The sequence below is a fragment of the Barbatula barbatula genome (genome assembly GCF_947034865.1).
Source record: "Barbatula barbatula genome assembly, chromosome: 12".
Classification (NCBI taxonomy): domain Eukaryota; kingdom Metazoa; phylum Chordata; class Actinopteri; order Cypriniformes; family Nemacheilidae; genus Barbatula; species Barbatula barbatula.
Genome location: NC_136775.1, coordinates 15,641,466 through 15,661,430, shown reverse-complemented (window position 1 = coordinate 15,661,430; position 19,965 = coordinate 15,641,466). Strand labels below are relative to the sequence as shown.

At 41.2% G+C, this 19,965-nt stretch overlaps 1 protein-coding gene across 6 annotated transcripts; it reads right to left on the bottom strand.

The window, feature by feature from the left end:
* Window position 1: 1 nt before the first annotated feature.
* Window positions 2-19,884, bottom strand: cep192 (centrosomal protein 192). 6 transcript variants are annotated; one of them, XM_079469611.1, is made up of 48 exons: window positions 19,680-19,884; window positions 18,828-19,029; window positions 18,434-18,544; window positions 17,478-17,629; window positions 17,285-17,346; window positions 17,058-17,202; window positions 16,835-16,947; window positions 16,676-16,756; window positions 16,063-16,209; window positions 15,751-15,901; window positions 15,452-15,660; window positions 15,016-15,117; window positions 14,518-14,911; window positions 14,280-14,432; window positions 14,137-14,201; window positions 13,821-14,039; window positions 13,494-13,635; window positions 13,326-13,414; window positions 12,133-13,237; window positions 11,920-12,022; window positions 11,489-11,648; window positions 10,575-11,319; window positions 10,300-10,448; window positions 9,947-10,192; window positions 9,709-9,834; window positions 9,438-9,581; window positions 9,031-9,094; window positions 8,781-8,920; window positions 8,073-8,165; window positions 7,827-7,945; window positions 7,554-7,739; window positions 7,366-7,456; window positions 7,090-7,269; window positions 6,650-6,910; window positions 6,194-6,315; window positions 5,888-5,997; window positions 5,615-5,777; window positions 5,347-5,513; window positions 5,078-5,201; window positions 4,870-4,975; window positions 4,526-4,733; window positions 4,128-4,204; window positions 3,945-4,040; window positions 2,442-2,561; window positions 2,171-2,280; window positions 1,869-1,998; window positions 1,498-1,556; window positions 2-724 (listed from the first exon to the last, which is right to left on the bottom strand). In XM_079469611.1, the coding sequence occupies exons 2-48, from the start codon at window positions 18,992-18,994 to the stop codon at window positions 592-594; spliced, it is 8,139 nt and encodes a 2,712-aa protein (XP_079325737.1). In that variant the 5' UTR covers window positions 18,995-19,029; window positions 19,680-19,884; the 3' UTR covers window positions 2-591. The 6 variants fall into 6 exon arrangements, with proteins under 6 accessions (XP_079325737.1, XP_079325738.1, XP_079325739.1 ...); XM_079469612.1 differs by having other exon boundaries at window positions 5,347-5,501; XM_079469613.1 differs by having other exon boundaries at window positions 9,962-10,192.
* Window positions 19,885-19,965: the final 81 nt, after the last annotated feature.

The window sequence follows — 19,965 nt, the reverse complement described above, 5'->3', positions numbered from 1 at the left end:
TAATGTGTGAAACCAGGAAAAATTATTTACTCATTTAATCAAAGTTCTTCACAGACTGCGTGTTGATTTTGAAACATCCTAAGTAGTGTGACTAACAAATCCAAAGTTATTTCATTTGAAAGGCAGAACACACAGATGCAACAATAAATAAAATGTGTTAGAATTTATTTATCAAGAACAATGACGTAAAATAAATACAAATGACGCAAACATACAAGACACTTTTTGTGTTGTATAAAGCATGTACAATCTTCAACTAATGGCGATTCAGATCTTTTTAAAACATTCGTTCAGCTCATTTTGTGATAATTCTGTGAACAGGGCAGCTCACCTCAACAGTTCACGCAAACACAACTACAGTCCGGATGACACCGTAGAAAACGACAGGAAAACTGACAATAACTGTACAGTTACTGCAACAGTGAAAAACTGGTGTCAACACAAAGAATCGTTTGAGAAATGTTGAATTGTTATGGTGGATATATAATATCCATACTGTGCGGCCAAGTTTGACATGCATTTGAAAGTCCAGGTCTAAAAGTCTCTTCATTAGCTTTGGGGGTCTCCACTGGCGGCATGTCGAGTGAGTCTTTAGAACAAGGCTTCTCCATTGAGCTCTATGCAGAGTTTAGCGCCTGTGTCCGTCTGCACAAGCAGCGTGCCGGAGAACTGACCCGCAGTGGTCGGCACAAACTGCACAGGGAGGTTGATGTAGTGTTGTGATCTAGTGAGGCACAAGATTCAAGCGCATCAAAACATGCAACAGGCTTAGTGGTTTGAGCACATGTGGTTTCCCACGTGGAACTTAACCTTGTCCAATTTACATTCAGCTTACCGGCATATTTAATTTGTAAAGAAATGTAAAAAGGCATGAAGGAACGTAAAACTCAGAATGTAAACTTTGGACGTTACACCAGTAAATAATTCAGAAACAAGGCATTCTACATCTAGATATTTGAATGGATTTAAATAGATGATCACAAAATGCTAAATTGTAAGCTTTAAAGGAGTAGTTCACCTTCAAAATGAAAATACGGTCTTCAAACCTGTACGACTTTCTTTCGCAGAACACAAAAGAAGATATTTTGAAACATATTGGTAACAGAACAGCACTGCCCCCATTCACTTCTATTGTAATCAATGCAAGTGAACGGGAGGCTGTTAACATTCTTCTAAATATCTTTTGTCTTCTGCGGAAGAAAGTATGACAAGAGTGTGAGTAAATGATAAAATTGTAATTTTGAAGTACTGAACTACTCCTTTAAAACAAGTTGCAGTGAACTAAGAACAAAAACACATCCTTGTTTTTTTTTCAGTTAGGATGGGAGTGCTATGCGTGTTCTCATGCGGTCCACGCTACAACTCACAGAAAAAGACTGCAGACAAATAAACGCACATTAAAATTATACCTGAGGCTGAGCCTTTACACCAGACAAAGACTATTTACAAGCAATAAGAGAGAGAAATATAACAAGCACAAAAGAGAACATAACTCACCTTAAGGAATAATTTGAATGCTTGATGTGGAAAGGCTCTTTAGGACTTATGAAATTTAGCTGCAAGTCAATTAGAAAAGCTCAAAGTAAGTCCCATGCCACACACATTTAGCAGCAGAAGTGACATCACTCCACACATTAACATGCAATGACACCGTTAACGATAACCACACTCACAGGTAACGTGACCAGTCAGTGACTGAAGGTGTTAGACTGTAATATATTCATGGTGTTGTAGTGCTGAATGTGACTATAATGTCCATACCATTTTTAAGACAAAATCAATGTTAGCTCACACTACGAAGGACTTTATGTAATGAAATGTCACATGTTTGTAGGTCATTTAGTGGATTTTGTGCAATGTGTTCTCACCTCGTGTACATTGGAGGAGTTATTTCTGAAGTTAACCTTCAGCGTGCTGGTCGTGCCCACACGTGTGGCAGGAAACGTGTACAGACCCTGGGGTGCATACACGCCCCTCTTTTGAGTCTCTGTCTGGGACCTGAATGTCATAACAAATGGGAAAATGAAAATATTAAAATTACGATTATTACTATACCCCACTGATCATACAACGCATTTGCCTTCAGAATTAGCAGTTACTATTATTACGTAGACCTGACTCGGCAAGAAAGACGCTCTCTGGTGATGTACATGAACACTGAGGCACGTACCCTGTTTTTGAGCCTGGGGAATCCAGCCTCTTCCTGTTTTTCAAAGTGACTTCTGTTTTCACAAGTGAGCTATTTTCTTTACCACCAGCTTCTTCACCTGCTTTTATGCCCTACAAATACATAAACGTAAATAGACGTAACAGTAAGGGACTGCTAGCCCCAATAACAGCATTGCAAACACACTTTCTGCACTGGTTTGCTATAAAGCCAATCTGAAAGTTTAATTTGTTGATTTCTGTATATAGATCGTGTTTGCATGTTTTAAACGTACAGTGCCACAGAGCTGGAAGCGCACACGGCTCTTGTGCTGGGGTCTTGCTGCTGGGTGACACTCCAAATCCCAAAACTGGGCATAATCCCCCCTGTCACGAGGCAAGAAAATGAATGGCACCTAGATGAGGAAAAAAACAGAAAATGTCCCATGTTAAAAGAAAAACAATTATAGTCAGGGCAGTCTTTTGTGACCGCACCAGGCCCCCGCACTCTAGGGGGCCCGGCAGCAAGCAAATCTAAAATAATAAATGTTTATTCTAAACAAATTTCAGCGTTATGCAAGTCATACTGTTTTTCACGCGTTTGATCCTGCTTTGCACAGCAGAGTAGAATGAGTGCCTACTGTGTGGAAAGAGTCAGCTGCAAATGTGTCTGTCCTTCACAGATACGAAAATTGTGAATTAATTTTATTTTAGCATGTTCAAATCACTTAAAAATAATAAATAAAGTTTGTGGTGGGACTACATGAATTCTATTAGTTAATTTCACTAACTGAGCAGTGATTTTAGAGTTCACAGCATGCTTTGTATGCGACGGGAATAGGAGAGTCATTTTTGTGAAAAAAGGAAACATTTTGTGATTTACAATAATATGACGGGTTAAAATGATTTAGGTAATTTTACTCGACTTATTCATGGAATATTACGTTAAAAATAAGCTTTAAAGTACTTGGTTATTTACTTGAAAATATGTTGTACCATTTTCCAGTCATTCTTTACAGTGTATTGTCGTTTGTTCTAACAACGGCAATGCTTGTGTGTTGGCGCTGAACGAAAGTGAACCCATAAGGCAACATGGCAAGAAATGCACGGTGCGTGCCGGTGATGGCACATTCTTGTATGGTGGAATATTGATTCAGCACAGACTGATTTGGCAGCACTTGGAACGCCTGAACTACTGCCATTAGCCACCATGCGCACACGCTGTCGCATGGCTCTGAAAGCTGTGAACAACAATCACAATAATCACAAGTAGCTATTGTTTTCTTATGAGCTTCATTTACTGATATGTCCTAACTTTGTTCTTATATACTTTAAAGATGATGATTAATTTAGGAGCGATCGAGATTGCATTTGTGTGAGGGGAAAACAAGGTAGCTAAATGTATACTACCATTGAAATTCTATTTGCTTATTTGACCAATGAAACGCTGTAGAAACACATCATATGCAAGATTTAATATAAAGACAGAAAAAGCACTAGCCAGGTAGGGCCCCGCATCTTCTACTTGCACTGGGCCCCGCTCCATGCTTTCTGATGGAATAATAGTATTTCCTGTGTTAACTGAAAGATAACCCTGAGGTATTTTATTATGCAGAAATGACTGCAGAGACAGACATGTTGTTAAATAAGGGACAGCAGGAAATGTACAAATCCAAACAGAAAAGTTTAGAAAATTGCATTCCTGGGACGGTAGCTTATTACACAGGATTCCACAATTAACCAAGCACAGTCAAGTACTCTAAAAAGGCCTGTAATAGTGGAAGATGTCTGATACGCACCTTCATCCTCTCTTGGATCCCAAGAGTCCCAGACACCTTCTCACATCTGAAGGCAGAGTATGTCGCACGATATACATCCCCACTGCTGTCAACACCCTGATCCAAGAGAGAGAGAATAGCACGATCAAAATCAATAAATATTTGAAGAGGTTTTATTCGTGCATAAAGGCTAACGTTACACACCTTGACATATGGAGGAGCAAATGAAGAGAGGTACCACCTCACCTCCTCCCCATGATTCTCCACCTCCAGGGAACATTCTGCAATAAAGAAAATTGTTATAAAGAGAAATATGCATTTTCTCACAGTGCTGTATGAATGCTTTAGGACATTAGCTTAGGCGGCACACAAACCAAATCTGAAGCAGCATAAAACCGTGAAAATGTGCATTTACACATACAAAGGGACATTACAAAGTATACATTGTGTTTTTGTTTATGCATTTGGCAGATTATTTTATCCATTTAAAAAAAAGGAACGTTTCAAATATTTGTTTGTAATGACAATGACGTAGTTTAGAGTGATTTTAGCATAGTGTATGTGAATTAAACCAAAGCAGTATCCGACTCTAAATGAGTTACCTGATGACTCCCCAGAGGCAATTGAAGGAAAGAAAAGGGTTCGGTTCTTTATATCAACCTGAGGCTGGTTGCTGCCGCTCAGGGGTTTCTGTCCTGGTACAGTGGGGGTCTCAGCCTGAGGTGGCAGCGGGCACAAAGATCGATCTACAGCACAGCCAGCAGCGGAGACATCCATGGCCAAATCCTGCCGGATCTGAACTTTAATGGACTGCAGAGAAAAAGCAATAAAATAGATGTTAAGTTGGTAAGGATTGATCTGTTACTTGAATCTGCAACAGTCTTTTAAAACATTTTCCTCTCCGCATCACTTTGTATCATGTCTGAATAATGAACGAAACGCATACCGTCTGCTGATGATCACATTGCACATAGATCTGTCCACTCCAGGGCAGCATACTGGACTTGCTTGCGAGGGATGGATTGGGACTGATGAGGATTTGCAAGTGGCTCCTGAAAAACGAAACGGTAATAGATTTTTGTTGAAATGCCAAGGTTCAGTAGCATAGTTAAATTAAATGCTTTTTTTAGCTTATTTAAACGCGAGTCTCATACTGGGGTTCAATCACTCCGTGCTGTGGGGTGACAGTCAGGCAGTGAGCGGGCCAGGACAGTTCAAAGCTCAGCTCTCTGTTTGAACGGTTCAGGATTTGCACATGCTTGGTGTCAGCAACACCATCTACAAACAACCAATAAGAGAAAAGATTTTAAACTGCATCCAAATGCCATGAGCATTTCTGTAAATTAAACCACAACACTAGATATTCTATAGAGCAGCTATCAAACTGTTTTTTTTTTGCTTTTAATGGTGAAATTAATCTTACTGATAGTGGGTGCGGTGAGGACCAGCTGATCAGGCTTGATGCTCCAGATGTTCTCCAACTTCGGCACAGGTTCTGATGGACATAAGGGAGGACCTTTGACTGGCAGCACATCCAGGGAAACGTTACTGATGTAACGGCCCGACGACCCCAAACCACTGCATTGTGAACTACACATTAACTTCATAAGCATCGTGAAATGTGACAAACATATGAACTTCTAAATACACAACGCAGAAAAGCGTGTACAATATTGGCTAAAGATGTATACCTGTCTGATTCAGAAGTGTGCCGTTGTGAGGGTCTGATAGACTCTGTGTGGTCGCTCTCTCCAGAATCTGACATCTCCATAGTTCCAAACAGACACAGCATCACCTTGCTCATGTTGCCATAGAAAATTTGAGCTTCATTTGGCCTCTGAGGCAGATCATAGGCTGAAAGAAACAAATCATGCTCAGAGTTCAGTCTGTGCCGGTGATCAAGCACTATTTTTATTTCTTGTTAGTCTATGCTCAGTTTCCATACCAGCAGATTGTCCTCTTACCTTCCTGAACCTGCTCCTCTCCTAGAAACATTTCATCAAAGGGGATATTCTTCAATAAACTGTTTTCAGACAGAACTTTCCTCCCCGCTTCTGGTTTGATTTGTTGTAACCTTGGAAACAGATGAAAATACTAAATTACAAATCATGATCAACCATCGCACAAGATCCAAACTCACTTGAACTTTCCATAAAAATGACAACTATAAAAGAAAAAAGCTAATTTCCATTTATATATATATATATAAACTTTTTTTAGAACTAAATAGACAGAGTGATTAAAGAAAATCATAATATTTTATCAATTACTTTCTGAACTGCTGTCGAGAGACCTCATCTCCACAGAAAAGACAGACGGTGGCGAGGAGAGCTGCACCAGACTGACAGAGAGCCTGCTCTCTGCGTGAAGCCTTCATCGCTATTGTGATGACCTGTGGACACAGCAATGATAAAACATCCATACAAAATACAGAGATAACTCAAACCCGACGGCAGTGAATTAATAACAGCAAGTAAGTCAATAGGAACGTGAAAAAGCGGTTCCAACACACAGAATTAAACTTGATTGACTTTCAACTCGCATTCCAGGTTGGCTTGTAGTTAGATTTTAGCTGCTATTAGATTTTAGCCACTAGCCTCAGCAAACAACACGTTTAACCAGCCCAAATCTGTCAACCGAGCAATGTCTTCAAGAAAAAGCACCACAAATGGATTGCAGATGCCACAAGACGAGTTTAAACCAAAGAAAAAAGATTCACTTCTCACCTCCTGTGTTCTCTCTTTCAGGACAAACTGTGAAGGGGAGAGGCTGATGACGGTCGAGTCCATAACAGTTCGATTCTGAAGGTCACTATAGGGTACCGCTTTCACAAAGGCTGCACGTGAACCAGTGTTCCTCACGCACACGCACAGCTTAATGACACGGCCGGTCTGCACTCCGCTCAGCGTGGCCACATAGCCGTCAGAACGCTTCCTCAGCTCCTCCAGGATCACGTTACTGGTGCCACCATAACCCGACAGAGGGATCTGAACACCATCATTCATGTTACTCAACGCAAGTGTACACATTGATCTTGTGTCTAGAAATGTCTCTCATCAGAAATTATCAATCTTATTTATTGAGCTCAAAAGTAAAACAATAAAAAAAGAGCATTTCTGTGGAGCATAAATCGGTTTTGTGTAGTGTAAACAAAGCCTAAACTCACTGTGAATTTGACCCCAGGCTGGGCGGAGCGTGCAGCAGACTGCTTGATTTCCAGTTTGGCCAGCATGGATGCTACACGGGTTGGAGCAAATAGCAGATGAACGGTTACATCCTCTTTGGGCTTGATTGACAGCTCTCGGTTACGTGTCAGGCGTTCATCTGGACCAAACGAGCTCTGCAGCTATAGGGTTGAGATACGCAGGAAGAGATGAATGAGAGAAACTATAAAACAAGTCGTTATCATTAAACCGGTGTTGAGTTAATGCAGAAATCTGACCTGGAAACAGTCTTGGTCTTGACCCCTGATGAGAAGCCTGAGGTGCTGAGATGTGTTGGGAGAGTTGTTCCTTAGGACCAGTTTCTGTTGCCTACACAAGATTTAAGGTTTGTGATCCACATTCCCTTCACCGGTATTATTTCATGTACTGCATGTGGCATTTTCTATGAACAACGATTTATACTTACACAGCTCTGCCCAGAGTTACTCCTCCCCACGCCATGAATTGTTTGTTAGATAGGATGGGTGGGACTTCAGCCTGTTGCAATACAGCAGATGGGGATGCCAGCTTCCCAGAAACCCCCTGAAGCACCTCTCCTTTCACCATCACCTCATACTGCGGTCCACCCGGCAGAACTAGAACGGTTAACATGCTGAAAAGAGAATATGAACTTTACTTTCTACTGAATTTTTTTTCATGTTTACAAGAAAATGAATGTTTAACCTACACAGATACATACCTCTCCCTTGGTTTCTGTGTGCCCTGGGCTGTGAATGAGACCACGACACTCTGTTCCTCTCCAGCTCTCAGGGTCAGTTCCTCTGGCCTCACCATGAAGCAGCTATCCCCATCGTCACTCTGTCAATCAGCCAGACACACAGGGAAAAGATTTGTCTGAATGGAAAGTAATGACTAAGAGAGGTTACGTGGATTTAATGAAGAATGAAGCTTAAAGTTCTTCTTATGAAGTAAACTCTTGATTTACCTTTAGTCTCAGCTGAACGTCAATGTTGCCTGCATTCTTTAATGGAAGAGTCTGCTTAGCTGTCTGACCCAAAGGAGCTTGAAGATATACCGTCTGTACAGAGTTTCATACATCAGTTAAAGGACATCAAAAAATATAAACTAGGAAGATTTTTTTCTGTTAAGTTTCAAAAACAAGATTCAACTACTATATAGCCACAGAAAGTCCTTTTCAAAATCAGTTGATTGAAAAAGTACTATTTATAGGTATGCGTTTAACTGAAATTAGTATAATATAGTATATAAGTATAAATACTATAAAAACATTACTACCAAATTTCAAATAAAATATTGTTTTAATTTGCAGAAATATGAAAACAGACAAAATCCTCAACTTCACTTGCTGTGTTTCAGGTCTGAAAAATACACATTCACTTTTGAGCAATAAAACAATAATATTTGTACATGCATTTAGAAAAGCTTCAAAAATTATTTTTAACCTCGTTTCCTATAAATTTTCATGTGACTTGTCATGCTGTCAGTCTTTCACATTGCTGTTGGATGAATTTCAATAAAATCAAACCTCAGGAAGGACAGAAACTGGAATTACCACAACACATCTAGAAATGCTGATTTAATGAAAATGGTCCCTTATTTTTTGCGCAGCTGTATATAAGGAATACTAAGGTCACATGTGTCTCTGTTGTGGGCAAATGGTATGATCCATTACCTGCAAATCTTTGGGTGCGTGCACTCTGGGAGTGCCCGACCTCGCCTTCAGGGCTACACTCTGGATGACATGACTGGGGCCGGGACTGTCCACCTCCACATCTACCCTCGCACTATACTCGTCGGCTGGCCCCAAATCCCCTGTAAAAACAAAAGTGAATATTTGCAGTTGTATACTGTATGGAGGAAATAACATTTATGAAAGCTTCTTAGCTTACAAAAGCCCCTGGTTTATGGGTTTGTTTGCATACCTGAACTTGGAATGTACTTCTGTGGAGCACTGAAATGAATCCACGCCAAGAAGCTTTCCTGATTCTGAGATAGATCAGAAAATCAATAAACGGAAAGTTCACTCAAAAAAACCAAATGTGTTATCATTTATTCACACTCTTGTCATTTCCTTCTTTGCACACTTGCATTGGTTTTCTGTTCATACAATAAAAGTGAACGGGTGCCGGTGCTGTTCGTTTACAGGCTCTCTTACGCAGAACACAAAATATATTTTGAAGAAAGTCATACAGGTTTGAAATAACAATAGGGTGAGTAAATCATAACAAAATTTTGGGTACACTATCACTTTAAAATAGCTCAAATTCTGTGTTATAAATGCAGCCTCAATCCACAAATAAAAACTGCATTACATCAGATAGTAAGTCACCTCGGCATAACTGGCATGCAGTACATGGTTTATTACTGATGAAGTTGACATCGAGGTCATGTTTGGGCCAGAATGAAGGGAAGTATCGGTGGTCATGGCAACCGGGCTCTTGGATAGACTAAAACAATGCCAAGCGGAGGCATTCTGCAGAAGACCGAGACAGAAACAAAATGTTTGTTATGTATAAGGTTCGCTGTCAAATCTCTCCAACCATAAACCATAGTTTAAACAATTTTTTTCCAAAACCAAGTTTGTGTGAGATCTCACTGACCGCACTGATAACCAGTCGGATTGGCACGGTGGCATGAGTCCTGTTGACCAGTTTGAGTGGCAAGGCCTTGGAACTGCCCACCGACAGATCCCCAAAGTCCAAACAGCCAGTCTTTCCAACATCCACCTATTTAAAATAAAGAAATATGTAGATAAATCAACGGGGAGCTAGAACTCCTAAAATAATCCCAAATAAAACATCACACAATTAAACGCAAGGTTCATATACAATGCTGTACATTTTTTAACACCACCTCTATGGCGGGGTTTTCAGCCACAGCGATCAGCACCACTTTCTTGGCAAACACTTCAGCATGTGCCACGGTCTCAGTCTCTGCAGATGCAGGCCAGGACGACACACTGAGAGTACACTGATACAGGCCAGCCTTCGGAGCTATAAACAACACCTTCTGCTCCTCTGTACAATTGGGCCCAATAATAGTCTTATTCTTAACTATCAGCCACTGGAATGGTAGAGACACCACCTGTGAGACAATCAATTTCAATTATGCAGTACATTTGTACGGAGCTGGTCCTGCATAAAAAAATAGTGACTTAAATTCTCTATTACATCCCAGTGACGTTTTCTTACCTTCTCTCCATCTATGGACAGGCTTGTGACGGAGATGGACACTTGCTGCCAGCGCTCAGAAGGGTTGAAAATGTTGAGTGACGTCTGAGAGGCAATGCCCACACAGCAGGAATTGGGAAACTTCAGCTCATTGGGAACAACTACTTGAGCTAAAGTGCGAGATGAAAAATATAAACTGTTTTTTACTAATAGATGACATGACCAGCTATATTATAGCAATTGCAACTAATTTAGGGGCATCTACAGATTTCCAGTTATTTTACAAAACCACTCACTTCTTAGGTCTGCAAGGTCATGTGCTGCCCATGAACCAACATTTGGTTGTCCATAAACCTTGCCAACTGGATACTGAGGAGGAGGATGCTGACCAGCGTTCAGATAACCAGATTGAAGATTTGATTGACCAGGTACATGCATATGACCCATAGATGGGTTTCCACCTTGCATTGTAGCAGATACACCATACAACCCAGGCGGCCCTCCTAACTGATAGGCCGGAGTGTGCAAAGATCCTTCTGAACTTAGATACTGCTGTGCCAGTTGAGGAGAAAAAAGGGAACGCCCTGTCAGAAGGTTCGGCACACCCGAGGGAAGGTTTGCCAGGGCACCCTGTGCGCTATAGTTTGTGCCCGCCCCATATGTCAAATCATCTGTGATACCATAACGAGATCCAGATCCTAAGACGTGTGGCAACAGTTGGTGAGTCTCTGCAGAAGTGCCAGGTGGATGTTGAATGTTACGCTTGCTCGAGTACCCAGAATCCCCTTGCACGTACAATCTCTGTCCAGGCTCAGAATGCCAGTTGCCTTTGCCATAGCCATTTCCAAAGTCTTTGTGAAAGTCGCAATCGCTTCGCAAGCTAAGATCTGAGGTCTTTTGGGTCAGATCTGGAATATCAGCAGGGCAAAGAGGTTCTGGACTCTTTGATGAACTCAGAATATTTCCATTTTCAAATGGCTCCACTGGAGGTGTTGGGCTTGCTCTGATAATGGTGGTGCTTAGGGCCATAGAGTTGTTTTTCTGGAGAGGCAGAGGAAAAGATTATAGACATGGTTACGGTTTCACATGTTTTTTTGTATTTTGCAGACTACATAGTACTGTACATGCTCACAAGCAAACTATCACAGCTACAAACCGTATGTCAGACAATCCCAAACTAAATTGGTCTGTTTTTTAATGAAGCACTCACTTTATAGTGGTCAGGGGTTGGTAGGCAAGAGTTCTCATTAATGGAGAGGTAAGTGAGTCTGCTAAGAGACGGGCTTGAACAAGGAGACTGAGGGGAAGATGGATCTCCAGCAGGACTCCTCTGGTTCTTACCACTGCTGGGGGAGCAGGGAGACGTCTCCCTATTGCAGAATACATGGACCAGATCAGCAAGAACTCCATTAAACACGACATTAAATCCAGTACAAATCAATGTGATTTAATTAAAGTGAACGATTTTCTATTCTATAAAGGATAAACTAGTCTGGAGTTTTTAAAACTTTCTTTTACAAGGCATAAGGGCTTTTAACTTAATTTACAATCAATTTTGGAATATGTTGGAAACTGAGATTTAGATTAATTTGTTAGTTTTTTGCAATTCTGTTAAATGATGTTCAGAAGCAAGCGTTTTACCCGTAAGCACTGGGAATGGAGGACTTGCTTGGACTGGAGTGGGTAAGAGGGGAGGTAGATGGTCTGAAATTACAATGGCTGACCTCCACAACTCCAGGTGAGCCTTAAAATTGAGAATAAAAACAAATGTAGTTTGTGCAATATTTATGTAAGACACCATTGTACTGTAACAAATACAACATGAACAATCCCATTAAAAAAATAAGGACATACCAAATTTTTCTTGGGTTGATGGCAGTGAATCCTGACGGTCAACAACTGCAGTCTTCTCTTTTGAAACAGTTTGAGCAGCTCTGGGGCTTCTGGGAGACCGTGACTGGCTCATGTTGGGTTTGTTTGTGCGTCCTACTGTGGTCCTGTTTTTGACCGGGTTTGGCGATGTCTTCAGTGATGATAGCTCTGAGCTGCCACTACCCGGAATGCCAGGTGAGGACTTTGGCACAAATGCAGGAGCAGATGTGGAGCCATCACCTTTGAGAGACCGGCGGTTACTCGCAGCCGTAGTGCCTGATAATTGTGGTCGAGCAGCTCCTACTTTAATCTTGGATTCAGGGATGGCCTTACTTGTAGAAAGAGGTGAACGATCATTTTTGTTTTTCTCAAAACCAGATTTGGAATCGGCAGGTTTCAGCTTAGAGGATGAGGAAGGTAATGACGACTGCCCAGATCCTAAAGATCGCTTGGGTGGATGTGAAGCGGCAGTCGGTAAACTGCTTCCCTTGGGTCGTGGAATCGCACTTCGTTTGAAATCCGACCTCGGGGTTGGCAAAACCCCATAATCTTCTTCAGTTTGTTTGGATGCACTCCCTGTCAAAACCTGACATGTCTTGCTCACCTGCTGCTCCTCCCTCACCCAACACTCTTCATGTGGATTGGCAGTTCCATTTTCCAGAGATGTCAGCTGTTGTGGGGTCGGTTTGTGAGAACTGGCCAAGCGATCAGCCAGGGTGAGAATGTCCAGGAATGAGTGTGAGGCAGAGGCATCGCTATCACTACTGGACACCTCAGCCCTCTTCAGATATTTCTCCATGTCAAGAGTGCTCAGATCTCCCAGCGATGTTGTCTTCTGCAAGTCCTCCGGCAGACCGTTCTGATTTGAACTTGGTACAGAACTCATATGCGTGTCACCCAATACACATTGCTGGGTTTTAGAGCGCCTTTTTTTGGACAGTTCCATGATCATTGCGGCGAGCTGGGCTGGATCTGAGCTAATGGAGGCATCAGCAATTGCAGAGGCTATTGTACTGATGCTGAGCAGAAGGTTGCTACTGGAGTTAAACGAGCCAGAGCTTTCCTTATCTTCATATTGTGCAGAGATCTAAATCAAAACCAAAGACAAACGTGTCAAATACATGACATCACTGGAAGAAAAGACACTATATGGTCACATTTCAGATGTTAAATACCTGAGAAAGGACTTCAGTTGTTTGTGGTTGTACGTTATTCTCCAGTGGGTCGTCGGCTGGCTTGGGTTCAAGAGTCTCATCTAGATCATCTGAAGTTTGAAAAGGAGAGTAATAAAATCTCCACATATGTCCTTAGAATGAACCAGAACTTAAGTGAGCTGAACACACCTGGATGTAGCGTCTCATCAGCATCATTCTGCTGAACTGACTCATTGTGGGTGGAGCTTCCTCTGAAGAAAGAATCTGAGGATTGAATTAATGCTATGGGTTCCCTCTTCTCAGGGGAAGTGATGACATATCCAAAAGAAGGCTGAAAGCAGATACATATATCAGAACTTCACCCTAATAGATCAGCTTACCAAAGTCAGATTCGTAAAGTATGTCAAACAGCAGAATATAGGAGGTGTTCACATTAATGCGTACTAATGCTTTCCAATTCACAACAAAGTAATTAACATGGTGGAATGTTGTAAAAATTGGTGATGGGGGACTCACCCTTTTTACATAGTCCTCTTCACTGCTGCCGAGACAGCCCAGGGCTTCAGAGCGTCTCTGAAAAAACTCCCCCAATGAAATGCGTAGATAACTTTGGTTAGCAGCTTCAAGGTCAGAGGAGACCTGTGAAGCCCTCATGAGGATGTTGTTACTAGAGGGGACTTTCCAAGAGGTGTTTCCAAGCACTTCACTCACGTTAACAGCCTGAATCTGTTCTTCCTATCAGAACACAAACAGAAACATTTTTGGGTTCATTGATTACATCTTGGGTCTTTTTGGTTGATTAAACTGCACATGGATTCATAAGAAATACTACCTGCATAAACTGGTGTTCCTTTTCAAACTCCTCTTGATCCTCAATTATCTTTTCCATGGCTTGATCTAAAAAAAAGACAACATATGCATTAAAAAGCCATGCTAAATCCTTAAGAGATAAGAGTGTCAAAGCTTTTCATTTACCGCCGCCAAGAAAATCTTCAGACTGAAACTGTATTGCAACTTCCTCTGGCATCTTGGCCTCCACTTCTTTTTCAAATGAGGAGTAATAGGCCAAATCAGTGACCCATTTTCCTTCTTCATTCTGGTAGACCACACTATGTGTATCGTTTGCCCCTGAGAAATATTTTATCATTAGATTGTGATCTTGAAAATCATCCTATTGATTCACTCTGCACACTCACAAATTTACAGTTGTTACCTTGCTGCAACTCAAGCTCCACGTCATCTGGATGATGACTCCAAATATCATGATATTTGTCACTCTCATTAAAGCTCTGGGAGAGGTACTTAGGATCCAGAGACTCTCTGAAATCTTCATTACTGCTGGAGCTCTGCTGATCATTTAGAACTGGAGAATCCCCACAGGGGCCACCACGGTGTCCAAGGACACCAAGATCCACAGTTTGCCCCAGGTCAATCCCTTGTTCAGATTTATTCTGAGATTCATGAAGTACCTGGGAGAGGTGAAAACTGCTATGGGTGCCCTGTAGGAAGGGACTGACTGAGGAAGAGGTATCCTGAGGATTGTGACCAGCACCCGACCTTAGGTACATGGAGTCCAGGTGACCTTCGGCTGGGTTATCCATTGCATCCTGTCAAGATTTAGTATTGTCAACTTGTTGATTAAGATTTTCAAATGGACTATACTGTTCGTATTAAATTGATTTTAGGAATAAACTGCAATATAAATACTCACAAGAACCCCCTGTCTATCCTGACTAATGTTCCAGTTTACAGAAGATGCCACAGCGGTTTGGCCAGCCTCCCCTGTGCCAACTGGACCAACACGGTCACCCATCTGAGTGGATGTAACATAATATGGAAAATATTACTACCAGTGACTAACAAAAAAGTTAAAAACATAACACGAATGGCATTTAATGTTGGCAAATGAACAAAATCTAGACACATCTGTTTGGATGTAACGGTAAATATAACAGCTGCAGCCTATGCAAAATATTTATACAAAAGGTTTAAAGCTTGTAGTTTTCCAATCATTCAAAGCTAGTATTCCTGTTGTTCATAAACATATGCTACACAGCAAGTAAAAGCGTCCAACCTCAACATTTAATAATCTTTTGACTTAATCCATAACTGGATCATTATTGTTGCCAATGCAATATTAATTTTACCCGATTCTGCATGGTCATGCCCGATCTGCTTGGCAACGACTGAAGCTGGTCATCAGCTCTGTTTTCTCCACTTCCTCCCACAATGCCCAAGCCACGCAGTACATCATAGGTGCTCTGGACACTCGTGGGAGGCAAAGGAATGGTTGATACACCACCATCGTTTCCATCCTCCTCGCTCCCACTGCTCCCATCACCTCCTCCTCCATCACCTGACACCGCAGAAAACACAAAAGTGAATCTCAATTGGGTGTATAAAAACAAGGGAAGATGGCTGGTACACTAGTCAAAGTTGTCTCTACCTGCAATTGGGGAGTTGATGACCTGTCCCTCTGCTGAGCGACGGTGCTCGATGCCTGTCCTGGTATTAGTGTGCCTGCTGTCAGTCTGTGACTCATCAGAGCTCCCTCCTTCCAACCCAGGTCGAAAATGAGGCCGGTGGCTCTCTCCCACCTGATCGCACACAGATTTGAAAAACTGCATAGCATTTGCTTGTCAACTTAATTGAACAAAACACTGGTTCAGAATGGGCCATACAAATATGATGAAAGACATAAATCTTAACTCATGTGGTTTCAATAAGACTTAAACATATAACAAGAAACATTGCCTACCGGTTGTCTGGAGGTGCTGGGGAGGAGAAATCTGGCTCTTCCGCGGTTTTGTGAAGCCTCAAGTTCATCCTCTGTATCTTCATCACTGGCAGGACATGAATCCATACCTGTGGCCGCCAGTCGCACATCAGGCATGCGAAAGCCCCTCTGTAGAAGTGGAACCACAAGAGCAAAAGGAGCTTCAACATTTAAGTAAAGACTTTAGTACCAAAATTGTTATGGTACAATAAATTAACAATACAAAGAAAACAGTCAACACAGTACTACAAATAGCTGGCCTGAGCTGTTACGAATAAGTAAACTGTCTAAAAGTCAGGTTTATTGACAGATGACTATACTTCTGTTATAGGACTTACTTCTGTTATAGGACTTCCACATTTTATTTAAAAACAGGATACTCAACAATAAATAAAATGTCCATATTGTTCGGAGGAGAGGCGTTTGATGTCAAGCAAAAAGGAAGGCTGTTTGTATGTATACATTTCAATAAAAGACTTGAGATGTTCTTCTTGCAGGGAAAAGCTTTGTTTCAAAAGGCAAAATGCATGAACACTATATAAGGTTAATTCCAATTTCACGCTGACTAAAATCATGAGCAACTTCATGTGCGTACTTGGTCATAGTTATCATGAAAATGGTGTCTGTTCTTCTCTGCCTCACAGGAGTTGGGTTGAGAGGAACTGGAAGGCAACTCCTGTGACAGGAACAGATCATATATTTAAAAAAATACTAGGAAGTTCCGGTAAACAAATATAAAGGGGAGGTGACTCACAACAGATATTTCTTGCCCTTCTACTCGACCTCTCTGCATTGCAGGGGGCATCAGCTTTTTGAAGTAAAGCTCCAATTCCTCATCATGAAGCTGGTTCAGATCAATGTCATCATCTGGGAAAGTAAATAACAGCAAGAAAACATGCATGAATATTTTGGTTAACTTATTTTAGCCCTTGAACTGTATATGGAGTCATGAGAATTTTAAAATGACTATAATCAACCTGTGACATCACTATTCATGCTGTCAAGAGACATCAGCATCTCATTGGCCAGGAAGCTGGCAATGCTGCCACTACACCTTTCACTGTCTGTGCCATGACTTGCAGAATCTTCCTCTTCCTCCAACATAACTGGAAGTACTGTTGCCTAAAAAGAGCAGAAAGAGAATAAGTGGACAATGGAAGTGCTGAACAAGATAAAACATACAGCATTGAATTAAATAACGCACCTGAGCTGCCATTGTATCTCTGTCGCCAACATGAGAAAATGAGAAAAGACCAGTTGAGAGGTCTAATGAAAGAAAAATGATATAAGTATTAAAAACACTACTTTGTCATGTTGAGAGAACAAGTTCGAGAACAATTTGGCTGAAATTAAAGATAACCAGTCCCAAATAAATGCACCACTAAGCAATTACATACCATTCGCTCGAAGAACAGACCCTGATGCAAGAGATGGACCCGCGCCTTTGGGAGATGTTTTGGAAACACAACTAGACTGCGTTTCATCCAAATTGACATTCACTAGCAAATCTGAGAATCTATTGGCAGCAATGAAGTCGTCTACGTTATCACTGTACAAGGAAAAACAAATTAAGAAAAAGCAATACAAGTTAGTTTGTATAAAAAAAAACAAAAGAGAGTACACTAGGGGTTCAAAGATCGATACCAATATTTTAAGACCAAGGGAGGGAACTGAAGGTTAATAATTTAGTATTATTTAACTTAATACTACAGTCTTGGCCAAATGTATTGGCTGTGACATAAATTTTGCGTTTTGCAAAGTTTGCTGCTTCTGTATTTGTAGATAATTTTTCCACGTCTCTTTCTATGGTATACTGGAAAACAATGATAAGCATATATCAGGTTTTAAATGAGTTTATTGGCATAACGGAGTGCATATTTACTGCTGGACCTTGTTTTTCCACAACCTCTGTAATTCACTCTGGCATGCTGGATATAAACTTCTGGGCCAAATCCTGACGGATGGCAAACGTTTCTTGCCTTATTAGTTGATCACAATTTGTGTGCTTCTGCTTATCAACTCACTTTTTCAGGACCGACCACAGGTGAAATTAAATGACGACTACACCATATTTACTAAAAGCACAAAATCATTTTTAGTCGTTTTGATAGTGGTGCGCCCATCTCTGCCAAATGTGACCGAAAAAAATGATTAATAATTACTAGGATTCCCATGACTTTTGTAATCGGTCTGGACACTTAATGAATAATTATTTATTGCCACGTCAATTTATATTACAACTACAAAAGCCACAGGAAAACGGTTTTGTTTCACAGCCATATTTATGCACTGGTGCAGATGGGAAAACGGTTCAATGAATTATAAAAAACAAATTAAACTGATGTACACGTACGCATCTTCTTTGAGGCTAAGAGCAAATCTTTCGCTAACACCATCTGAGCCCTGGGAATGCATGAGTGAAATCCTGCCGTCTTCCAAATATGATGCTTGAACATCAGTTTCTCTGAAAAATTGAAATAAAACACGTTCTGTCAGACAAGACGTAACAATTGATGGATAACATGCAATAAAAATGCCTTAAATAAAGGCTGCAAAAATAAATGTATACAAAAAAGCACGGCAAACTGTCTAATATGGCTAAACAATGGAATGTTCTTTCTTTTGAAAAGAATATGTTTCTCATGTTAACTCCCTGACCACCACTCCGCAGGAACAGGAAACCTTGATAAGTCACAACTGAACACATGGTGAAAATATTATGCGATATATGCCCAGGGGTGTCTCACCTGTTGTCTACTGGAGGTCTAATTTTAGCCACAGTAGAGGCGGCCATGGGCATCCCAAACGAGCCCAGTGTCACGTTGCCGAGAGTGTCACGGCCGCTGCTGCCCAGTGAGGCGTTGGAAAGGAAGCTGGGAAACGGCTCATCCTCAATGTTTTGGAAGTTCTGCATGACTCAATGACACGGGGCTTCACATGAGGCTTGAGCTACAAAAGATGAATATATTAGGTGTGATGAGTTTCAAGGGGAACCAGTTATAAATAATTCGCTCAGTCGTGTACATGGATTTTAAACGTGCATATCAAACGATCTAAACAAGACGAGTTGAATTATGTACGGCTTAACTTTGTAAAAAGTAAGATTTTATGGTCATGCTTTGGCAGACAGGTTTTGTCATGTTTTACACACCAAACTGAAGAGATGTGAATGGCTTTCAGTAGCGATGTGAAGCTAACTGTAACAGTCAACAAACTCCAACGCCGTCTATGTTATGTTTCCTTAGCACGCTAGCGTAAATTCCCTAAACAAACGACGTTAAATGCACCTTTATCTCAATTTAGCACCACATATGTACTAAAAAAAACACACAAATGCTTTTTAATGGGCAGTTAAATTCAAATAAATGTACGTGCAAAGGAAAATAGCTGAACCAAGGCCAGGATTTCATCTACCTAGAACACGTTCCTCAAAAAACTTTGTCAAACAAAATTACGTTTTTAACAGAAGACACGTATTTTCCCCTCAACGCGTCATTTCCTCGGCCGGTCGTTGCCTGAACAGTTAACCGTGACACTTGGAGAAACTCTTTGAGAAGATTTGCAACAGCTGAGAGGAGTCCGTTTCGACGAGAACTTACCAAGAACAAAAACTCGGCATTTATGCTTCACAAAACAGTTAATCCGACGGCAAACTACAATTACAGCGCTGATAATCCATACGAAACCCGAACAAAGTTGCTGGTTACAACGGACTCTTCGTTTTACATGGACAGTTTGTCGAAGGCTAATAATGAACTGAAGCCATTACGGGAGAATCCCGCCTCTAGGTTTCTCTTTGCATGGGCGGGGCTTCGACATGGCGATGCGTTTGATTGGATCAAGCCATCTGATTTAATTCACAGATTGGAGCAATCTCGTGTCAAT